The sequence below is a fragment of the Rhinolophus sinicus genome, chromosome 15 (genome assembly GCF_057876585.1).
Source record: "Rhinolophus sinicus isolate RSI-liver-muscle chromosome 15, RSI-T2T, whole genome shotgun sequence".
Lineage (NCBI taxonomy): Eukaryota > Metazoa > Chordata > Mammalia > Chiroptera > Rhinolophidae > Rhinolophus > Rhinolophus sinicus.
In genome coordinates, this window is record NC_142515.1 from 26,045,608 (window position 1) to 26,068,645 (window position 23,038).

At 45.2% G+C, this 23,038-nt stretch overlaps 2 protein-coding genes across 5 annotated transcripts in view; one reads left to right on the plus strand and one right to left on the minus strand.

The window, feature by feature from the left end:
• The window catches only part of UBTD1 (ubiquitin domain containing 1), a 52,626-nt gene extending 38,992 nt beyond the window's left edge, over window positions 1–13,634 (minus strand). Inside the window, exons 1-2 of one of the 2 annotated variants that reach the window (XM_019724807.3) lie at window positions 13,234–13,538; window positions 8,841–8,879 (exon numbers count right to left, since the gene is read on the minus strand). In XM_019724807.3, the coding sequence (XP_019580366.1) occupies window positions 8,841–8,879; window positions 13,234–13,303 (109 nt within the window). In that variant the 5' untranslated portion in view covers window positions 13,304–13,538. Of the gene's footprint in view, window positions 1–8,840; window positions 8,880–13,233 lie in introns of both variants that reach the window. The other variant, XM_019724808.3, reaches the window with a different exon arrangement.
• Window positions 13,635–14,123: 489 nt separating this feature from the next.
• The window catches only part of MMS19 (MMS19 cytosolic iron-sulfur assembly component), a 31,042-nt gene continuing 22,127 nt past the window's right edge, over window positions 14,124–23,038 (plus strand). For 2 of the 3 annotated variants that reach the window (XM_019724803.3, XM_019724804.3), the window contains exon 1: window positions 14,124–14,280. In XM_019724803.3, the coding sequence (XP_019580362.3) occupies window positions 14,169–14,280 (112 nt within the window). In that variant the 5' untranslated portion in view covers window positions 14,124–14,168. The remainder of the gene's footprint in view (window positions 14,281–23,038) is intronic. The other variant, XM_019724805.3, reaches the window with a different exon arrangement.

Here is a 23,038-nt window from a genome sequence, read left to right on the forward strand (position 1 = left end):
GGAGGGGTGGGTAGCACTCATGAAGAACAGGGCCTGTAAGCTCAAGTCTCTCCTTGGACACTTCTCTGGTACAGGGTCCTTGGCACAGACCAGTGCCCAAGGAATGGTACTGCTGTCAAAAGTAGCAGGCTAAGCACCTGTCCAGGGCTGCAGGAAAAGTGACTGATGGTCAACAATGAGCTGGACATCCAGGCCCTGCATCTTCCATGGGACACGTGTCACAGCAGGACAGAGCTAGGCTCAGCTTCAAACAGGAGGGGTCAGATGCAGATCAAAGGGCCCGATGAAGCTTTCCTTCTGCCTATCGACTCCAAAAACTAGCCCATCCTGCTTCCCAGGGAGGGGGCCCAAATAACATACAGCATGTGAAGGTTTTAAAAATTCATTTGGGGCCTTGGTAACAGTAAGTTTCCAGCCAATAAGCCCCCCACCTCCTCAGCAATCTGCCCTGGACTGGGCCACAAACAAGAATATTACACTGGGCCAGAGCTGGATGACCTCTGGGTTCTGTGAACCTGATGTGAGAGCACAAAGGAAAGAAGGCCAAACAGCCACCAGAGAAGTCGGCCTGGGGCACAAACATGGCACGCAGAGCACCTCCAGCTCCCCAGCCTCCTCAGCTCACCCTGGACCCTCAGCACTGTGCGTCACGGTTCTGCCCACTGGGTGTGCCCAGGCGGAAACGGGTTTGGAAAAAAAACCAAATCACAGAAGCTCCGGGATTACACAGTCCATTCCACTGTGAGCTTCTTGAGGAAAAAGGCATGCATGCTCCACGATGTGCCCCACAGACAGCACAGTCCTGTGCATGGGACAGGGAAGATGCAGGGAATATTTAGAGGCAGTTTCCCATAGTGGTTAACGTACAGGCCCGGGGATTCAACTACCAGGATTCAAACAGCAGTTCACCCGCTGCCATGGGCGAGCATCTTAACCTAAGCCTCGGTTTCCTCCTCTATAAGGTGGAGGTAATTATGCCTACCTTAAAGGCTCATGTGAAAACTGAAGGCAATGATGTCAAACACCTAGCAGGGTGCCTCACACATCTGTGGCCGAAAATTAATAAATGGCACTGATTTCAGTAACGATGATTTCTAGAGCTGCTGTGAGGTTTTGGGAAATGAGATGCTCAGGTCATATGACCATTTATTTGGAGAAACAGTGCATTCGCTAAGTAAAAATCCAATGCCATGTGTGATATCCCATTATACAGAGGACAGTGTGGTCTGTTTCCGACACAATATGGGTGGCGGAGGTGGAAGGAGGGACAAATCCATGAAGGTTGTCACCAAGTGCACTTGCTCGCACATTCAGGCTATGTGCTGTGAGAACTGGCAGAAGTAGACTATTTGCTAGTCATGGGTGGCAATGACGTCAGTAAACCAGCTATACCTGTTTAGGGTCCAGTGAGCCCTTCAGTTGAAATTGACAGTGAGGCAGATATTGCATGGAAGGAACCCAGGGCCAAAATAAAGAACAGTGGCTTGGAATCCAAAATCTTTCGTTTCTCAGTGTGATTCTGAACATGACAGTTACAATCACTGAGCCTCTCCCCTAAAATGAGGACAATCTCACCCTCAGTGAACTGTCAGGAAGATTAGATGAGATGTGCATAAAGTACCTGCTGCAGCGTCTGCCGCACTGTCGGTGCTCAAGAAATAAGAGTATATAATAATTATAAAACAACTGTTTTCTTTTCTTTTTTTTTTAAATATAGTTGCAGGGGGCTGTGTATCAAGTGTGGAAAGTGGCTCTGCCATGGATGTTTATTGCCAGTTTCTTGGAAGTTCATGGAGGAAGTGTTTACAGTTGACAAAGTGCATCAGAGAAATGTGGGCGACTCCAGGAAGGAGGTTCCAGGAAGGAAGCCCCAGCGGACCCAGAGGTGTGTGCCAAGCTGGAGATGGGCCACAGCAAACTGAGGGCACTCCTGAGCCCTGGGCTACCAGGCAAGAAATGTTTGCATGTGTAAGAAGATAGCCCAACCATAGCCACTGGTTGTTGCTGGAATCAGCAAGAGTGTGGGGGTGTTGCAGGAGATTTGTTACTAAGAAGAGTTGAGGGCGGGCCCGGTAGTTCAAGTGGTTGGAGCTCTGTGCTCCCAACACGGAGGTCAATGGTTTGATTCCCACATGGGCCAGTGAGCTGCGCCTTCTACAGCTAAGATTGTGAACAACGGCTCTCCCTGGAGCTGAGCTGCCGTGAGCAGCTGGAGGTTGGCGTGAGCTGCCATGTGGGCTGCTGTGTGATGCCGTGGGCTACCATGTGCTGCCATGAGCAGCCGGTGGCTAGCGTGAGTGGCTAGCAGCCAGTGTGAGTGGCAGGCAGCCAGCCTGAGCTGCCATGGGCTACCGTGTGCTGCCATGAGTGGCCGGCAGCCAGCGTGAGTGGCCAGCAGCCATCGTGAGCTGCTGTGTGCTGCCGTGAGCTGCTGTGTGCTGCCGTGGCCGGTGGCCAGCATGAGTGGCCGGCAGCCGGTGAGAGCTGCCATGAGCTGCTGTGAGCAGCTAACCGACGACCAGAGACCGAATGCCTCTGCCTCAGCTGGGGAGAGCGCAAGGCTCATAATACCAGGAGGCTCATAATATCATGGGCCAGCGAGCTGTGTCCTATATCACTAGACTGAGAAACAATGGCTTGAACAGGAATGACGGGGGGAAGGGAGGAAGGGGGGGGGAAGAGTTGACATTGCCAAGTTTTTGTGAATGATTCACATTTTTAAAAATGAAGCTGGATTGAAGGCTATCTCTATAATAACATCACTCTTGAGCAACTTGCTTCCGATTTGCTTTCCCAAATGAATGATTAGAATAACAAGAATGGTAGAAAATCAGTTAGTATGCTCAGTGGAAGCTAGGTGTTGTGTATAAACTTCATCGGCCATGCCTCTCAACTTGGAGGGAAGAGAAAGGTTGGGGACAGCTGGCTTAAATACAGTGACAAGCATGGTGATAATAGTAAAAAATAATAACTATTTATTGGGTATTTTAATATATCCCAGGCACTATTCTAAGGACTTTATGTGCATTAACTCATTTAATCCTCACAACAACCCTATGAGGTAGGTACTGTTATCTTTATTTTTCAGATGAGGAAAATGAGACCCAAAAATCCAAAACAACTTACCCAAGGCTAACGAGCTGAAGGAGCTTGGATAAAAAAATGCAAATGGACACTAAATGCGTAAAACACTTGTTATAACTGTCATAATTACCTGCTACCAAAAGAAAACTGTATCTTATAAACAACTTCAGATTTTGCCAATCAAAAGAAATGCATGGCCAGCCTTTTCTACACACTCTAGGGGAAGGGCTAGAGGGTGGACAAAATCAGGTTTCCCAGGTTCTGTAGGGGAGGCTACAGTCTGCTCCTCCCAACACTCTGGGCTGAACAAGTCAGCAGAATACAAGTCCCCTAAGGAATAATGAACTTTGTCTTAGTTATTGTCATTAATAACTCACTGCCATCATCTGCTAAGCATCTGCTGTGTGTGGGCACCATGCGGATCACTTCATATACTTCATCATATATAATCCTTGATACACTATGTGGTTGTACTCTTGTCCCATTTTACAGATGTGGAAACCGAGGCTCCGACCTGAGGCTTTCTCACCATAGCGACAAAGCACTGCCTTCCATGGCTTCTGCCTCTCTGCTACATAGTTGTCAATAATCCTGGGCAGCTTAACATCCTCACTAAGTCTCAGTATCATCATCCACAAACCAGGAAAAATGATTCCTGCCATGCCTACCTAACAGGATGGCTGTGGCGATCAAATGATACCTAACACTCGAGAAAGCACTTTGAAAACTGGAAAATGCTGAGCAAAGCAAAGGAGTGTCAGTTTTATTAATTACAAAGAGTGACACCTGATCCTGCAAGCACTTTGCTAATGTGACTGTTGCCTCTTTTCCCTTGGGAACTTGGGATAATTCTAAGGCACTCTTTTCTTCAAGTCCCTGGCATCTGGGAGTTGGAGAGTGGAGGTTCATTCTGGAAGGAGAAAATGATGTCTGCACTCTGTGTTTCTCTGTAGGAACACAATCTTGGCTGAGATTCTATTACTTCTAGAAGACTCAGCACTTAAACAACATTCAATACATATTTATTGAGCACCTACTATGTGCCAAGCACACGGGAGTCCTAGGGGTGCAGGTTGGGGTCTATGGGCTGGGAGATTAAAAGAGGTGACAGCAATGGGAAGGGAGCAAAGTGGTTATGGTCCCTGGAGCTCTGCAGGCTTCCCAGCTGACCTCCCAGATTCTGTTCATGGGGGTTGGGGGAGGGAGCTCACAACACAACGGAATAAGCTCTGAGCACCAGAATCTGAGTCAAAGTACTTAACCTGAGTTCCAGCTCTGCCTCTTCTCAACATCATGACCACCAGCAATCAATTCACCTTCCTGACCATCAGCTTTCCCACATGTAAAAATGGGTAAAAATGTTCCCATAGGCAAAATGGGGACAATCAAATAAGTTGATTATCTGAATGGACCTAGCATGTTGCCTGAAGGTACTCAATAATAAACTCTTATTTAAAAAACAAAAAACACGTCTTCTCTTCCTCCCATTCCAGTGAAAATAAACTACAGTGGACAAACAGCTCGGGCTCTGAGATCAGACCACTTGGGCGCCAGTCCTGGCGTTGCTGTTTACAGCTGTGTGGCCTTAGGCAGGAAATGTTACCTTTCTAAGGCTCGATCGCTTCATCTGTAAAAAGGTGATAATAGTATCCACCCATAGAGTGGTTGTGAGGTCTGACCGAGATACTGCATGTGATGCTCCTGGCTCATGGGAAACACCCAGCAAAGGAGAGCTGTTGCTACTGCATCTCTTCCAGCCCTTAGAAACAACAAAACTCCAAGTCAACGGGCTTGCCTCTACGACCCAAGCTGCTTGGGGACTGGCTGGCTGCCTAGGCTTGGGCTTTGGTGCCAGCCTCCCAGAGGAGACAGGTACAAATGAGGAGCCATCCCCATCCCCCACTGGCCCCAACCTTTACCCTGCAGAAGGTGCTCCAGCCCTTTTCCTGACAGGTTCCTCTTTCCAAGGGCAACAGATATAGAAGTTGCCAGGCTGGGGCTGGTCAGAAGTGTGGATGCACACTGAGCTCCAGCCCCCTTCCTTGTAAGCTCAGAAAGCAGGGAGGTCTTGTTCCTAGAAGCTCAAAGAGAAGCCCATGGCCTCAAGCAGCAGACAAACGCCATGTTGCCACGTCACTGTAACACTCCCTACCTTTCACTCATCCTACATTTTCCATTTGAACCACAGTCCTGCATCCCTCACATGCAAAACGGAGCTAAAAACCAGTGGTGCTCAACCAGAGTAAGACAGCATTAACATTCTTTGGGAGCCAGATGAAAGATAACACAAAAATGTTTTGCTTAACTGGAGGCATCCATCCATCCACACATCCGTCTGTCTGTCCATCCATCCATCCCAAACATTTGACCACATAGTTAGAAACCCAGAAGCAAGCCAAATTCTGACTTACCAGAAATATGTCACAGACTCTCCCCACCCAAGCTCCCATACTTGTCTCTCTGGGGGACCCCGCAGGCTTCACTTTGAGCCCATCTACACTTTCTCTAGGCACAATTCTAACAAGCTCAAGAAATGGGAGGTGTTGCTATTTGAGCCCAGCAGATGGGATCTCAAGAAGTGACTACTATGATAAGTGAGATACCACTTCACACCATTAGGATGGCTACTATCAAAAAAAAAAAAAAAAAAAAAATCCCACAGACAATAGCAAGTATTGGCAACAATGTGGAGCACTAGAATCCTCATGCCCTGTAAATGGTGCAGCTGCTGAGGAACACAGTATGGCAGTTCCTCAAAAACATTAAACACAGAATTAAGATATGGGTTAGCAATTCCACTTCTGGGAATATACACAAAAGAACTGAAAGCAGGGTCTCAAACATATTTGTACACCCATGTTCACGGCAGCATTATTCACAATAGCCAAAAGGTTATTATAGACGCAACCCAAGTGTCTGAAGACAGATGATGGATAAGCAAAATGCAGTATATACATACAATGGAGTATTATTCAGCCTTAAAGAGAAAGGAAATTCTGACACTGGCACAATATGCACGAAACTTGAAGACATTATGCTAAGTGAAATAAGCCAGACAGAGAAGAACAAAAACCACATGATTCCAGTTATATACAATACCTGGAGTAGTCAAACTCTTGGAGAACAAGGAGAATGCTGGCTGCCAGGGACTAAGGGAGGGGGGAGAATGGGGAGTTTGTGTTTAATGGGTACAAAGCTTCAGTTTGGGAAGATGAAACCAGTTGTGGAGATGGATGGTGATGATGGTTGCACAACAGTGTAAATGTACTTAAATGCTACAGAACTATCCACTTACAAGTGGTTAAAATTTTATGTTATGTATATTTAACCACAATTTTTAAATGGGGGGGGGGATGACCACTGACTGACAGGGAGAAAACAGAGCAACAATTATAGGTGGAGACATGAACCCCAAAAGCACAGCAGCAGAAAACCACTTAGTTCAGGGCCTACTGCTCTAGAGACTTGGAAGCCCAGGAGCCTTATGCTGCCATAAGCACAACAGCTGATTAGGCAGGACTCTTTTCATTCAGAGCTCGGAACAGGATTCAAGAGCCTACCCACACCAATAATGCTGCTTGGGACCTTGAGGTAGGTCCCTTTTGAACGGGCTCTCTCCTGGCAACTTCCTTCTGCCAGCCACCAGTTCACCCCACCCCCTCTTCTTTCAGAGATAAAGGCTTTTGAGAGAAAGCCTTTGTGGTCCCCACCTCCAAGCAGGTGCTTTGTACATATAGATGCGAACTCAACACCATCGAGTTGCAAAGAGAGGTTATCATACTCAGTATACTTTGCTTGGAAGCATATCATCTATTTCAGAAAGAAATAGAAGATTCCTAGGGCTGAAGTACCGTGTTTCCCATCCAAAAATAGTTTTTAAACATTTCTTTTATAGTTTTGCTCTTTAAAAAAAGAATAAGCTTCAATGATCTGGGGGGGGGGGGGGGAAGGGAATCACTGGGTATGGGTTTTTGTGTAAAAATCCTGTAGCTTTAAATAATAGAAACTTTGTAAGTTCACAAAGTCTCTTTTCATCCAGGATCTCACTTGATTCTTACAACCTCTCTGGGAGGTGGGCAAGGTAATAGTCATCGAATTGTACAAATGGGGAAACTGAGGCTCAGAGAGCTCAAGAGGCTTGTCCAAAGTCACATACACAATTAGGAAGGAGAAGAGAACCAAGGCCTTACTTCCCGTCAATGCCAGATGAGGCTCTGGGTTGGGACTTCATATTTGAGCAGATCATACAGCCATGAAAGTAATTTAAAAAAGTGTTAGCTTATTTTACCCCCATAACATCTCTCTGAAGTAAACTGGATATATTACCATCTTTTGATTTTTTAAACAGATCAACCAAGCACAAATAACTTGCCCAACATCACTCAAGAAAGTGGCAAAGAGACAGACCTCCCCACTTTTGAATGCACTTGACCTCGACCACTTCCCTACAATGTCTTAACCTTGACATACTCAAAACTTAAAGGAGCTCATGAAGTTTTTATATAGGTTGTACCATATTTCTGTGAACTTGGCAGGGAGTAGATATACCTTTATTCTCTTTTTAATAGCTGGAAAAGAAAAAAAGAGGTTAAAGAAATCTTTAAGTTCCTTTTCAGCTCTAAAGTTCTATGATTCTAAAAATTCCTCAGCAAGCCAATGAGCAGAGAAGCCTGGAATCCACATCACCCACCTTCCTGCCTCAGTTTATTAGACCACCTCGTCCCTGCCCCTTGAGTTAATGACTGCAAACACCAGGTGTGCCTGTGAGGCGGGGCCCCTCTTACATAGATGCACGCATAGAATGACAAGAAAGTGCTACTGCCTAGCTAGGGCCTTAGTAGGGAGCTTCACTCTGCTCTCCTACTGTTTCCCAAAAAATAAGACCTAGCCAGACAATCAGCTCTAATGCGTCTTTTGGAGCAAAAATTAATATAAGACCCAGTCTTATTTTACTACAATATGAGACCAGGTCTTATATAATGCAATGTAATATTATACCAGGTCTTACATTAATTTTTGCTCCAAGACATGCATTAGAGCTGATTGTCTGGCTAGGGCTTATTTTCGGGGAAACACAGTACTTCAGCCCTAGGAATCTTCTAGCAAGAGGCTTCCAAACCACAGGGAATTGTGTCCCAGGTATCTGAGTCCTTCCCCAGGCCCAGGGTGAGCGAGAAGCCAGGCCCAGGAACAGATCACCACTCTGAGGTTGCAGCTTAAGCCCCTTCATTAGATACCTGCCCGAACACCCATCTACTATGGGAGCGCAATCAGGTCTGCTCATTCCTGCTCTTCTATAACCCTCACCAACTCCATTAGACACACTAATTTCATCCAACAAATATCAGGCATCTACTATATGCCAGGCACTGCTCCAGGTACCAGGGAGTGCACAAAGAATCTCTGGCTGCACGCAGTAGGGGAGACAGCCAATGTCAGATGATGGTAAGTGCCATAAAGAAAAATAAAATAGGGGAGGGTGGTAGATAATGCTGACAGCAGGTGGTAGAGGGAAGGGGGTCGATTTTTAAAAGGATGGGCTGGGAGGCTGTGACTGGAAAGGAATGTCTGAGGAGACCTGGAGGAGGAGAGGGAGGAAGGGACCCATACAGCTATCAGGGGCTGGATCAGGGGAGGACGTGCAAGAGAAGGCTTCAGAAAGGTAAGCTGGTGGAAATCATTTCGTGTCTTGTAGGCCAGCAACACAAGGACTCTGAATGAGATGGGGAGCAAAGGAGCAACAAAATCTGACTTACGGTTTACAGCATCACTCTCGCTGCTGTGCTGAAAATAGTCTGTCGGGAGACAAGGGAGGAAGCAGGAAGGTCAGTTAAGAAGCTGATGGGAGCTTAGATCAGGGTGAAAGTGATGAAGATGGTGAGAGTCAGGTTCTGGATGTATTTAAGGCAATGCCAACAGGATCTATTGATTAAGTGGATGTGGAATGTGAGAGAAAGGGAGGAGGCAGGGATGACTCCAGAATTTCAGGGGCCTGGGAAACAGAAAGAATGAAATCACCATGAACTAAGATGGAAAAGTCTGAAAGGAGCAGGGGGTGGTGGTAAGGGCTCATTCTGTTTTGGGCACGTTAAACTGAGAAGCCTTTTAGACATTAGACGTGTTGTGCAGGCTCCAGAATATATAAGGCTAGAGTTGGAGAGGACGGGCTAAAATTATAAATATGGGCGTCACCAGCATACGTAACAATACATAATTGTATGTATACTCATACAGGCTTTCCACGTATGATCACATGTAATTTGTATGATTATATGTTGATTGTCTGCCCCCCTAAACTGTAAGCTCCATGTGGCCACGGACCATGTTTCTTCATAGCCAGCAAGGTACCTGGCATTCTTAGTAAATATTTACTGAACAAATGGAGAAGTTGCCCAATTACTCTCTCAAGAATAGCTATAGCGGCCCACACAACGAGAAGCTGACTGGTTGCCAAGCCCAACCAGCCCAAAACAGGGCCCTGGGTCTGTCTACCCCAAGCTTGAGATTCCAGAATGTAAGTGGATACGCCTGGCACATCACACAGTCAGATATTTGGGTTTCAGCCCTGCCACATTCTCAAAGGGTGGAGCTGGGCAAGAGACCAGCCTGTTCTACCACCTCTTATTTCATCCTCACCCACTTCATGGGCAGAGACATTGATCTACCCAAGGTACATGTCTGGAGTGGCAGGAGCCCCCCCCCCCAGAGGAGTAAATCCCCAAGTATTCTATGCATCATGCCAGGTGCACCCAGCACCTGAAGGGGAGAACACAGAACCCACTGGGGATGCATTAAGAGTAACAGTTAAAAAAAAAAAAAAAAAGAGTGACAATCACAAAACTCGATGAAATGAAAGAATCACCTAATTCTTCTTGCTAATGTAAGACTGCCTGATCAGTGGGCGTCATGTCTCTGCTTTACCCGTCAAGAGACAAGGAAGACAGAAGTAAGGCCAAAGGGTGACATGACAAGGCATAAGATTTCAACTCAATAACTTTGCAGTTTTCACCAGTTGCCCTTGTGAAGATGATTACAATGGCTCTCATGGTGTAGTCGACCATCTGAGATATTAAAAGTGTGACCCAGAGAGGTTTGATGACTTGCCCAGGGTCAACCAGCTACAGGCCCAGGACTAGAACTCAGGTTCTAGCTCTCTGTTGAGGGTTTCTTCTGTTACACCAGGGACCAAGGAAAGGTAAGAATTACAGTGAGAGCGAGGGGAGTTTTAGGCATTGGTGTTACAACATAAAACTATGTCCTTGTCAAAAGGTAAACTGCAGATGTTACAGGAATGCCAGGTGCACATGTGAGGTTAAGAAGGATTTCTTCCCTTATACCAAACTTGTCATCTTACAGCGTTTTCCCTTGGCTTTGGACATTATGAATAAAGAGCTGTTCAAAGTGGGACCCAAAGAATTGAACAAATGATATACTAGCAGGTAAAAAAAATGCAGATATATACTTCAGGAAAAAGTTTACATGAAAAATTCAAATGGTAGGATGAAGTTGGGTCAGCTTTCTAAAATCAACAAATAATGAGTGCTTCCTCTGTACAAGTCATTGTGCTAAATGCTGTGTGTGTGTGTGTGTGTGTGTGCATGCGCGCAAGCGTGCGTGCGTGTGCATGGTTATATAAGTGAGAAAGACAGCCAGCCACAGACACACACACACACACATACACACACACACACACTCGGATAAGATAGAACCCAGGTCTTCAAGGCTTGCACTGTAGTTGCTGATGTAAGACTATAAACATCAAAGAAATGACTAATAATATGGAGTAGATAATTGTTAAGTGGCGTAACATGTCTGCAGGAGTTCTCAGAAGCAGCAATCAGGTCTACAGGGGAGGGGGTGGCACTGTCAGGCAAGGTCCTTCTAGAAAGATATGAGATTAGAGATGGACCTTGAAGGCTAGAAAGGGTCTTGACAAACAGGGGGAAATGGCATGAGCAAACACTGGCGGCCTTTATTGTCAGGTAAGAGAAAGAAATCATGCCTTAAAAATAAGGACTGGACCAGATTTGAACAACCTTGAAAGTAAAGTTCTTGTATAAGTGAGGAGGGACAAAATTTTTTTCTGAACATAGAACGATAGGGCTTGAAGCAGGTTAATTTAACAAACAAAACGTCTTCTGGGGGGACCATGGTATGCAGGCACTGGATGAATGACTGAAGATGATTTTGCCTTTGATGGGGAACTAACTTACACCTGGGAGATGAGATGGACTTGAGGTGACAAGCGTGTGAAGTAGAATGTGAAGGGACAGGTTTGTACCACCTGCTGAAGGAAACCCGGCAGGTCCCAATGACTAACTGGCTGGGAGGCAGAGCACAGGAGGCAGAGAAAGTCGGCAGAGAGAGGTCTTCAAAGACTGAAGTGAGGCAGCTGCAAGGATGGAAGAGCATAGGGAAGCTGCCTGAGGGGGAGACACAGAGCTTGGTTTTAGAAGTGCTGAATCTGAGGATAACTACATCGCAATGTCCAGTGTGCATTCAGCGACACGAGTCTGGAGTCTGAGAAGGCATAGTTGAAGATACAGCTTAAGTGTCTCCCCAAAGGACAAAGAGTTGTGGGACTGATTAAAATTTCTCTGGAAGGAAGTGTAACGAGAGAAAAAAATGGAATGTCTAATTGAACCACTGGTGTGCTCACACCTAGGAGGTGATGGCGGACAGGAGTGAGCTGAGAAAAAAACCAAGATAGTCTAATAAACACCACGAAGGGAAGGGGGGAGAGTTTCAAGTAGGAGAGGGCTGTCGACAGTGAAAAATGCGACAAAATCAATCATGTGGACTGAGCACATAAATAATAAATATTTGTTGAATAAACGAATGAAATAAAGGAAGAAAGGCTTTGGGTTTGAGAATCAACTTTCCTCAGTCAGAATGGCCAGGGTTGCCAAGAGGATTTCAATGTTAAATTTTACCCTGTTCCTACAAAAACACATTTCTTCTTCCACAAGTCATCCTGTCCACAACACAGACATCCTTCCCTGCTTCTCCCATGTTTCCCCTCATCCTCTTTCCCAGTTTCCGCAAATCAACCAACACACCTTCGGTGTCCAAGGAGACAGGAAACTCCAACTAGAGTTTCCACTTCATTAACAACTCTGCCTGTGGCTCCTCTTACATAAAGGGATATGTGGCAATTGAGTGGAAGAGGAGACTATGTTCTAGCCCCAACTGTACTACTAACTAGCTGTAAGAGTTGGGGCAAGTTGCTCAACCTCTCTGGATGTGGGCTCTTTCATAGATAGGAGGAGGTAGGTCTATTTGGACTCCAGACAAGCTTAGAAGGTGCCTTTCAACTCTAAAGATCACGATTTTTAAAATTCCCAGAAGGTCCTTGCAACAACCTCAGAGAAGGAAGTGAGCACAAGACCCAGGGAAACGACCGTCAGACCTCTTCCCGGGGCGAAGAGCCAGGATAGGAGTGTACCAAGAAAGTGAGAAGGCGCTGCCTGGCCCTCGCGGATCACCAGTTGAAATCCCATTCTCGTGGCTGGAAAGGACCCCAAGGATCCCAACAAACCCGAGGGCTATTCCCACCCCGCACCCCACCTTGTCTAGACTCCCAGACGGCCGGGAGGCTCTAAAAAGCCCTGCGGGAAAAATAAAGATTTCTTTCCCAGAGTCCTGCGGTGCTTTTGCAAGTCGGATTCCGGCAGACACGATCTGCAGCCCGATAATGACACAGACAGTCTTGGGAAAGAGCGACTGTTCTCGCCTCGCTTGCTCCGAGTTCTGGGGCCGCCTGGCCGCCAGAGCCATGCCCCGACGGGCCGGCGTCGGACCCCGGCCCGGCTGCCCGGCCAGTGGGGCCCCTGCCCCGGGCCCTCCTTCCCTCTGCCGGCCCCGCTGCGGTTTGCAAACATTTCCTGCCCCCGCCCCCACCCCCACCCCCACCCGGAGCTTCCCAGTTGGAGAGAGTTGGGCTCAAAGCCGGGTCAGCGCTCGCGGTTGCCCCAACTAGACTCCCCTGGCCACAGGGCTGGGGAAGGGGACCCCAGTCTGGCTCGGGGACAGCCATCGGGGAAACCCGGCGCCAGGAGCCATGGGAAGTCGCCTGGGAAGCCCAAGGCTCGGGCAAGGAGGGGACAACTGGCGGGGCGCCCGTGGCCCTGTACCCTTCCCCGTCGTTACCTGCTCGCTTGCGGGGGTGTCCTGGGGCGGCCGGCCTCTCCCGGCGCTGTCTCCCCACGCAGTTGCCCATGCTGGCTCCTCAGCCGGGCCCCATGCACCGGAGGCGGCGGGCTGGTCCGCTGCTCCGCGCTCCGGCGCCGGACGGCGGCGTCCCCGGTCAACGGCTCTTGCCGCCAGCCATCGGGCGCTGCTGGATCTGCCCCCGGGGGCGCGCTGTGCCCCAACGCTGGCTTCGCCACAAACTTTGCGGCGAGGGGAGAGAGGAAGGTGGCCGACTCCCTAGCACAGTCCCAGGTGGCCGGGCCAGGGGGGCCCGCGACGGTGCCCGGCCCAAGACCAGCTCCGCTGGAGGGGCGGAGAGAGGGGGCGGTCACCGCCGCGGCTACACCCGGCTAGCTCGCGGCTCCCGGCTGGGGCCGGCCCCCCGGAGCCTGTCACTCACCTGCCTAACCCCGCCCCAGCCCGGCCCAGCTCCTTGCCGTGGGCTCGCAGTGCACCCGCCGCCGCCTCCGCCACCGCCCGCCCCAGGTGCGCATGTGACCGACGGCACCGCCCCCTCGGGCCGGGTCTGATTTTCTCATTGGCTTTCCCCAGGGTGCGTACCGCCCCTCGACCCCACCCAACTAGGGGCCCGCCCCGCCGCCAGTCTCCCGGGTAGCAGGGCCGGGAATTATTCGCCTTCAATGGCCCCCGGCTGCGTGCCCCGCAGCCACCTCCCCTCCCCGCGCCGCCACGGCCACTCCAGGCCCCGCCCCTTGGGGGAGGGCCCATCCCACTCCTCCCTAGAACCGCCTGCCCTGGAGCCGGCAGGCACGTGATCCAGGGAGCGCCCCGCCTTCTGCTTCCACCAGGCGATTGGCTCAGGGGGCGCATGCGCTGAGAGTTCCGTTCCGTGCCACCGCCCACTTCCCCTCCCACGGTCTCCAGTTCGCGTCATGGCCGCCGCCGCCACTCTGGAGGCGGTGGCTCCCACAGGCGCCCTGCAAGGCCTCGTGCACGACTTCGTCATGGGTCAGCAGGAGGGCCCCGCTGACCGAGTGGCTGCAGGTACGGCAGACGGCGCTGCGCGGCTCCCGCGTGGGGGCCAACGGGAGGGAGCGGCCTCAGCACAGACGTGGGGCGGGAAGGCAGTGAGGGACAGCGATGACTTTTAGAGATTGGTCTCGGGCAGATTGTGAGCACCGCGTGCTTAAGAGGCGTAACGGTTACTTGCATCTTCCTTAATACGCCTTTACGCCCCTCATCTTGGTTTATAGCCACCCTGTGCGCCGGCACGGGTTAGGAGAGTGATTACCATTTCACAGGTGGGAATCCGGCCTAGCGAGGCAAGAGGCTCGCAGATCAGGTAGGTGGGGGAGCTGGGATGCGGCCCCAGGTCCTCCAGTTCAGAATCTGGTGATCACGTCGCGAAAGCACTTTGATCCTGGGAGGTTAACGGGACAAGAAGCATGTTCAGAGGCATCGGCTCCAGTCGCGTGGCATGTTGGGAGGGGCAGGGCGGCCTGATCTTTGACGGGCTGTAATTGGAGAGAGGAGGAGAGAAGCCAGCCTGAGGGGAGTTTGAGATGTTCTACGTATCTTGACGACTTTCCCTCCGTTTCTTAGTAGTAAAGTTCTTGATTAATTTGCTTCATGACTATTTTATGTGGTGTTTGTTTTTATATTTTTCCCAGATCTCCAGTTTCCTGCATTTGACAAGTTCAGGGATCTCTTAGTTCTGACAGCTTATATAAGATTTAAATGAAACAAATTGCAGGTTTCTTTGGAATTCTCTTTTAGAAAAAAAATTTAGAAGTTATTGAATATTCGGAGGCCTTCAGACCTCGTGTTACATAAGGGAATACAAAATCTCATGAATACAGAAGAGTTTTGCCTGTTTTTGAAAATTTTGCGGTCTTGAGAAAAAGTAAAGGACGCATTTCTCTTGAAAATTTAACATATTAACTTTTAGAATATGTGATAAATGAATAAAGTAAATCTGCAAGAAGTACAATACGTTGCTCCTTAGCAATTACACTTTTATCCAATTATTCGTTCAATAATTCCACCATTATTGAATATATGTTATTCTTTAAACAGATGCAAAGCAATAGGAACATAAATACGAATTAGACTAGCTATGTATCTGCCACTGTCGTGTGGTGGGAGAGAAAACCATGCAAACAGATAGTACACTACACCATGAAAAGGGCTATGAAAGGTACGTGCAAGGTGGCATGGAAGCGTCAAGGAGCAAATGCCTGATGCTGCCATTCCACTAAGCTGAACTGCCTACAGCTTTATGAAGCTTAGTGTGTTATTAGTGCTTACAATTATAATGAACAAGTACAGTGTGTTTTCAATGTCATTTTTCCTGGTGTTTTATTATGAACATTTTAAAACACAGCAAAGTCTAAAGAATTTCGTAAGAAACATACATACGAGTACCCCACCACCTAGATTTTGCCATTAACAATTTAATGTAACTTGCTTTATCACATATCTATCCATACGTTTAATTTGCAGATGTCAGTACACTTCCCCCTAAATACTTTGGTAGGTGTATTTGTTTATAGTTTAGTTTGGTGTAAAATTCATATCCAATGAATTGTACAAATCCTGTGTATAGTCACGGATTTTGAAAAATGTATACACCTACCTCCTACCAAGATAAAGAACATGGCTATATCAATGTTATTAGTAACTATTCTTTCACATTTATATATCATGAACACAAGAATTCTGCATTTTTCAAATGCAGAACACACTTGAGAAGACGACGTGAATAAGGATGGCCAAGCTTTTATAAATGTCCTTGTAAAATTTATGTTTTTATACCTGAAAAAAATGGCCTAAACTGTTGTCTAGTTTAAATTTAACTCAGCTCAGCTAAGACTGTAACACCAGCCCTGTTGTAATTTAACCCTTCAGACTAAGAAAGGAGGTTGGTAGGAACAGATAAGTAACAGGGGTAGCAACATAAGGTTGAAAAGGTTTGGGGGGGGGGTGCGTTATGCATAACCTTGGATTCCAGGCAAAGGGACTTGAATGATCTATTGTGGTTAATAGGAGTCATTGTAGATCCTTGAGCAAAGGGGTCGCATAATGAAAGCAAATTTGAGAAGAATTAAATTGGTATTCCCAATCTTAGATTACAGCCCTAGTTAGGGTTGTAGAAGGCTGACCAGGTTTTGAAGCATCCCTAGAATAAGATGGGATCCTCCATCCTAAGTCAAGCTTTGTTAGTGCTGAAAGGACCACTGTCTATTAAGCCACTCACAGTGGTAGCCTCTCCTGCAAATTGTAAATGCAGAAGGAACACCCTGTTATCACAGAGGCAGCTACCACAACTTTGTTTTGTATCTGGGTTCCTGATGAAAGTAAGTATCAGATATAAAGGTTCAAATGATGGAAAAGAAATGACCTGGCAGTCAAAGGCTGCCACTACCTGGCTCCAGCCTTTACTCTCACTATTCCCCTCCTGGACCTTTAGTTCCAGGCAGCCACCTTGATTTGCTATTCCCCGAGTGGTTTCCTTCCCTAGCTCCGTCTAATCAAAGGTAGATGTAGGATTCAAGGCCCAGTTTGAGGGCTCACTGCCTACCCTCAAAGTGTTTTTTATTACTTCAACCAGACATCATCTCACACTTCAGAATCTGTGTGGTGTTTATTTCTCAACCACTTATAAACTTATTAGCAGACTTGTTTAGTAGCTATTTCTGTACGGATCTCCACATCCTACTCTGCCATTCCTACCAACAGAGTCTCCTGGAGACTAGCATAAGTAGATGTGCAGTAAAAAACTGAATAAGTGAATGGAAATGAGAAAAGGAAGAATCTGGAATTTGAGGCCTAACTAGTTATAGGGCTTGAAGGAGACGGAGAACTCTAGGACGACCCCAAGTTTTTGAGCCTGATGATAAGCAAAAGAGAAGTACTTTGTCCAAAAATGGAGGTTGGGAAAGGAACTAATTTTGAAGTGGTTTTTGGACATGTTGAAATTACAGGTGGTGGATATAAATTTTCATCCTCTTAGTTATTTATATTTTCTTTTTTTCAGCCTTTATTATATTGTCCCACATTTGTGATTCCCTGAGGAGACCACTGTTCCTGAATCCAAAAGATTGCTAAAGGACAGTAAAATATAGTTCTGAGAAATGTGTGTAGCACCCTCAGCAGAAAGGACATTTGGAGAGCTTAATTGGAACTGAGTCCTGATTGGGATTTTTCTTCTTCCTGCGTCCTCATATCCTCCCCCTTCCCCTTTTGGCTGCTGCTCCAGATTCTCAAGAGGCTGCAACTCCATCAGACAGAGGTCTGATTGTGCATTCTATGTCAGGCTCATGTAAATACATCTTTGATGACTCCTCAGTGCCCCACACGAACTGGTGCCCTGCTGTGGAAGTTGTGTGTAGTTAGGAGGTGCTAGTAGGTCCATTTTTAGAGAGCAAATCTTGGACAGCTTGCAAAAGCATAGGCCTACCTATATAATGAAAGGAACTTTCATTTATTTTTTCCTTAATGCCAGTGATACTCCCTTTAGGAAAATTAAGTCTTTATTAGCTCTTTCATCCCAGCAGTCCAAGTACGCAATTAACAGTACCTCCAGATATTCAGGTATTTTTCATTTGGGAGTATTTATAGTGTTAAGAGAATGACGCACTTAAAGTTAGTGAGAGATGGTCCATAAACCCAGGAATTTTACTCCTTCCTTATGTTAACCCAGTCTGTTTATATCACTGTGGTAACGCTGAACTTCTTACACTGTGATTGTGTTAGATGTCTTTCTGCCCCAACAGACTGTGGGCTCCTTAAAAACTTCCTGTCTGTGTTTCTATCTCCAGCCTATAACACAGTACCTGATTTATATTAGGTGTTCAGTAAATGTCAAATGAAAAAAATGAAAACAAATGTGCATGACAATTTTTTAAAAGAATTATGGAGGAAACACAGAAGAGGGATTAGTTCTGTTTTGGGAATCAAGTAAGGTTTCCCAAGAGTTGACATTTGAGCTGAGTCTTGACGAGTTGAAGTTCCTCAGATTGAGAAGGGCAGAAAAGAGGCATTCCAAACCAAGGGAATGTTTACAAGATTAAGGGTATGGAAGAACTGGACATGTTGCAATTTCATGTGACTGATAGGAGTCATGAGGAAAGGTGAACTAGAGGGGGCTGGGGACTCGACTGTGAAGGACATCACGCCCCACACGGTGAGGTCTTAGGCGACAAGGAGCAGCTGGAGATGGGTGGGCAGGAAGGTAACTGCATTTGTGGGAGGTGATTCTGGATGGAGTGTGGATGGATTGGAAGCCTTTTTTTTTTTTTTTAATTGAGGTAAAATTCACCACTTTATCTTAAGTGTACAGTTCATTGGCTTTTAGTATATTCACAATGTCTGCCACCATCACCACTGTCTAAACATTCCAGAACAGTTTCATCAAACATGGATGGCTGTGTTGAAATCTGTCGCTATATAGTCCGGTCATAGGGATGAAAAGGAAGAGTCATATTTAAAAGACATTTCTGAGGTAGACCCCACAGAACTGAAATAAGATGTTAAACTTAGCCACCTTTGTTGAAAGCATCCTCAAAATACTGTTCTAGTTTTTTTTGCCACCTTACCATTTTCTTAACTCTTATTTACTGTTGTGTGATAGCTGTAAAGCTAATGCAAATAATACCTTTGTTTTCCCCTAATTTTGTATTATTTTTATACTTCACTTTTTATGTTTGTGCTGCATTAATTCAAGGTGGGATCCTTGTGAAAGATAACGAAAACTAAAGGGCTCTGCCAGGAGAGTTCACCCATATACTGGGATTCAAGGAATCGTGCAAATGGATGTTTCTTTGTAATGATAAAGCAGCTAGCTGCATAATGAGGGATATTGAATGCTGAAGAAGCCTTTTCCATTTATAAAATTTGAGACAACTTATAGTAGTGGAAATTGGCTGGTAGGAGGCATGAGGGAACTTTTTCACGTGATGGAAATATTCTGTATCCTGATTGGGGTGTTGGTTACTCAGGGTACATTTTTGTTAAACTTATCAAATTATCAAATACCTGTGCATTTCACTGTGTAAATGTTACCTACAGTTTTTAGAAAATTAGAGGCAACTAAATTAGGCAGGTTTTTGTCTTACAGCACTTGAGGGATTTCCAAAGATAAACCCTTGCCCAGCATCCACGGAGACTTGGATGCATCGGGTCAGTGATGATGAAGAATGAATGATTCGGTTCCGTGATGTTCTTTGCTAGTAACAGTGATCAGTCCCTTATACCTTCCTGTGTACAATTACTAACTCCTTCTGATACTAGTTTTTAGATGGGTTTTTCAGTAGAGTTTTCCTGGGCTCTAGCCAGGAGTTTCCAAAAACAGTACCCTTTTTCAGCCTCCAAAATAGTGCAATACTCTTACGGTTTATAACCCAGAAATGGGATCTCTCTTCACTTAAGTGTTACCATTAAGGAATGGGGTATAGAATCCAAATATCAGTTCCTTGGTTTGTCTTGCTGGTCTGGCTGCTGCCCCTTCCCCCACCCTATACTATGGCCTGCGTATTTTTCCCTTGGCTCTTTCTCAGGAGCAGGGGCAGCAGCTGAGCTGGCCTTCCACATCCTGGTACGAGTAGGGCTAAGAGTGTCTGATGTCTAACTTGGTGCCAGTCGCCAGCTGTGATTCCCAACTAGACTGCTCCTTTCCTCGGTCTGATTGGACTTCTCCTTATTCTAGTACCAGAGCGGGTCTGTGCCCAGCTCAGCTCACAGACGTTGCTCTGAGACCACAGACTTAAGGAGAACTGGAAATTGAGTTTTCTCAAGCCTTTTTTTTTCATTGTAGCCAAAGTCCAACATTTAGAGTTAGGTGGGTCAGGAACCTAAAACAGGCTGCTGGAAGTAATTGCCTGATTACCACACCTTATTGAGCTAGAACTCCTCTCTGTTAACCAAACCCTTAGGAAGATTACTAATCTTTTACTCTTTGTTTCTCCTTTGAAAATATATCCTAAGATGCTTCTGTTAGATCTATGTGAATTACTGTTGTGCTGTTAAAATTGCATTTTAAAAAATAAGTAATATATTCACATGGTACAGTATTCAAAAGATGCAAAAGGATATGTAGTGAGAATTCTCCCATCCCAAGATGGAATGCAGACTGTGACAAGTGAATCTACTGTATTACTAGTGTATGATAGATATAGCCTCACTTAAGGGGGTGGGGGTAAAAGCTGATGTGAGTGACTTTGGAAAACAATATTTTGTCTGGAAACTATAATGCTTAAGACAAAACTGTACATAAATACTGCACTCTGCTTATAAATTTGTTTCTCACAGAGGCTGAGAATTCTAAAAGTAATTTATATCTTTACTAGGGTTGAAAAATAATAAATGGTACGTAATGGGAACCAGGTTTCTAGCTGTCAGAGAAATGAACCCTGTGGTACTTTACTATGATCTTATGTTTAATATATATGGAAAGATACAGGAATAATGATAGATATGTATGTATAGGTGGGTTAGAATATGTACATATATTCTCCATATATATTCTCTCTCTCTGCTAAGGAGGGCCTAGAAGCAGGGACACTTCCAGGGCAATGAGCACAGCCACACCCAGATGTTGGTTTCTGGTACCATTCTCCAATAAAAGGAACCAGTACTTCTTGGAGAAAAGGTTGATTGTAGGTCTGGAGCAGGGAAATTACAAGATGAGCCTGTAGTACAGTAAGTCCTCACTTAATGTCATGGATAAATTCTGTGACTTTAAGCGAAACAAATAGAGAAACCAATAGGCTAATTGATATAAACAAGGGTTAAGTTCTTCCGACATTTCATCAACTTTACAAGGAAATGATGCTGAACAAAACGACAGTATTTGAGGACCTGCTGTATTTGTAATGCCAAAAAGTAAGAAAGTGCTTTAAAAAATAAAAGGATAGGTAGTGCATGTCAATGAGACACAGGAACCAACCTAAGAAGCTCCCACTGGCTAAAGATAGAAATTTGAGCAACAAAATAACCTAGTATTGGATTATGAGTCTATGCTGATATAAAATAAAGTCCTAAATAAATAAAGAGGAAGAAAGATGAATCTCCCTTACAGAATAATTCCAAAATAATATAGGTAAGATGTTCCTCCTTCTAGGAAAATGGAGGTTAATCTCACCCTCCTTCTCCACGTTGAGTGTGGGCTGGATTTAGTGATTGCTTTCCAAAGGAAAGGGGGAAACAGTAACTGTATAATGCAGAGACTCAGCTGACACTACCTTCACCAAGTGATGAGAGTTAAAATCACCAGTGATAAGTCATGTTGATACTGTGTACCCGTGATATGAAATCATGAGAAGGGCACTTGTCTGTGTTAGTCGTCCCAAAATCCATGACCCCAGTCTAAAAATAAGGAAAGCATCAAATGAATGCAAATTGAGGGACATTCTGTAAAGTATTTCTTTAAAATATCAAGGTCATGGAAAAAGAGGAAGACTTAGAAACTTTCACAGACCAGAGGATTTATGATGGCTAATTGCAGTGTGGTATCCTTAATTGGATCCTGGAACAGAAAATGACATTAGTGGAAAAACAAGTAAAGCTCAAAGTCTAGAGTTTAATTAATAGTAATGTACCAATGGTAACCTCTCCTAGTTTTGACAAGTGTATCATGTAAGAGGTTAACATTCAGGGAAACTGCAGGTGAGGAGTATACAGGAACGCTCTGTTCCATCTTTATAACTTTTCTTTAAATCTAAAATTATTCTAAAATACAACCTTTATTTTTAAAAAATCTACCTCTCAACTTCGTAGGTATCCAGTGTCTGCCTCTAGAAACAAAAAATATTACTAGTACCTTTTATCTTCCAGAGATATAAGTAAATACGAATAGAAATAAATCCCTCCCTTTAAAAACAATACTATGCACATACATATACTATTTATGTACACTGTTCTGCTTTTAGATCTTGTCCCATTATCAGCATATATATCAGGGGTGCCAAAAATGTATACAAGTAGACACTGGTCAACATTGCTCAAGCAGTAGTTCGCCGTAATCAAAAGTGTCTGGACGCTGATGGTAACCACTCTGAGCACCTCTTGTAATTGCAGAAGTCAAACGTGACTTGTATTCATCTTTTGTTATCAGTATATATTAGGTATTACAATTTTAATAGTTTATACATTTTTTTGGCTCTGTGTGTGTGCATGTGCGCGTGCAGCTTCAATCTTTTTCACTTTTTTTCCTAAGTAGCTACAGAAAACTCCATTGTATGGATGTACTATAATTTATTTAACTGGTTTATTGATGGCCATTTGTTTGTAGTCATTTGCTATTATAAATAATTCTGTAATGAATAACCTGATAGATACATTATTTTGTACTTTTAAAAGTATATAGAATAAATTTCAAGATTTCCTGTTAAAGCATATGTACACTTGCAATTGTGAAATTACCCCCCATAAAGGAGTTGTTCCAGTTTATATTCCACCTACAATGTGTGAAAGTGCCTTTTTCTGCATGTTATCACCAAACATAAGTGTTAGGAAGTTTTTTTATCCTTGCCAATCTAGTAAATTAAAAACAAAGTTTATGTGTAGTTTAATTTCTGTTGTGAATATGGTTGAGCATCTTTTGTGAAATGCCTGTTCGTTTTTTGTTTCTGTCCATTTTAAAATTGGTTGTTGGTCTTTTTCTCATTGATTTGTAGGAGCTTTTTATATATCGGTAAAATAGCTCTTTGTTGTAAGAATTGCAAATATTTTTTCCCAATTTGTCTTATGATGGGTTTTTTGCCTTGCTGAAAATCCAATTATTTTTCATATAGCTGATTTTTAA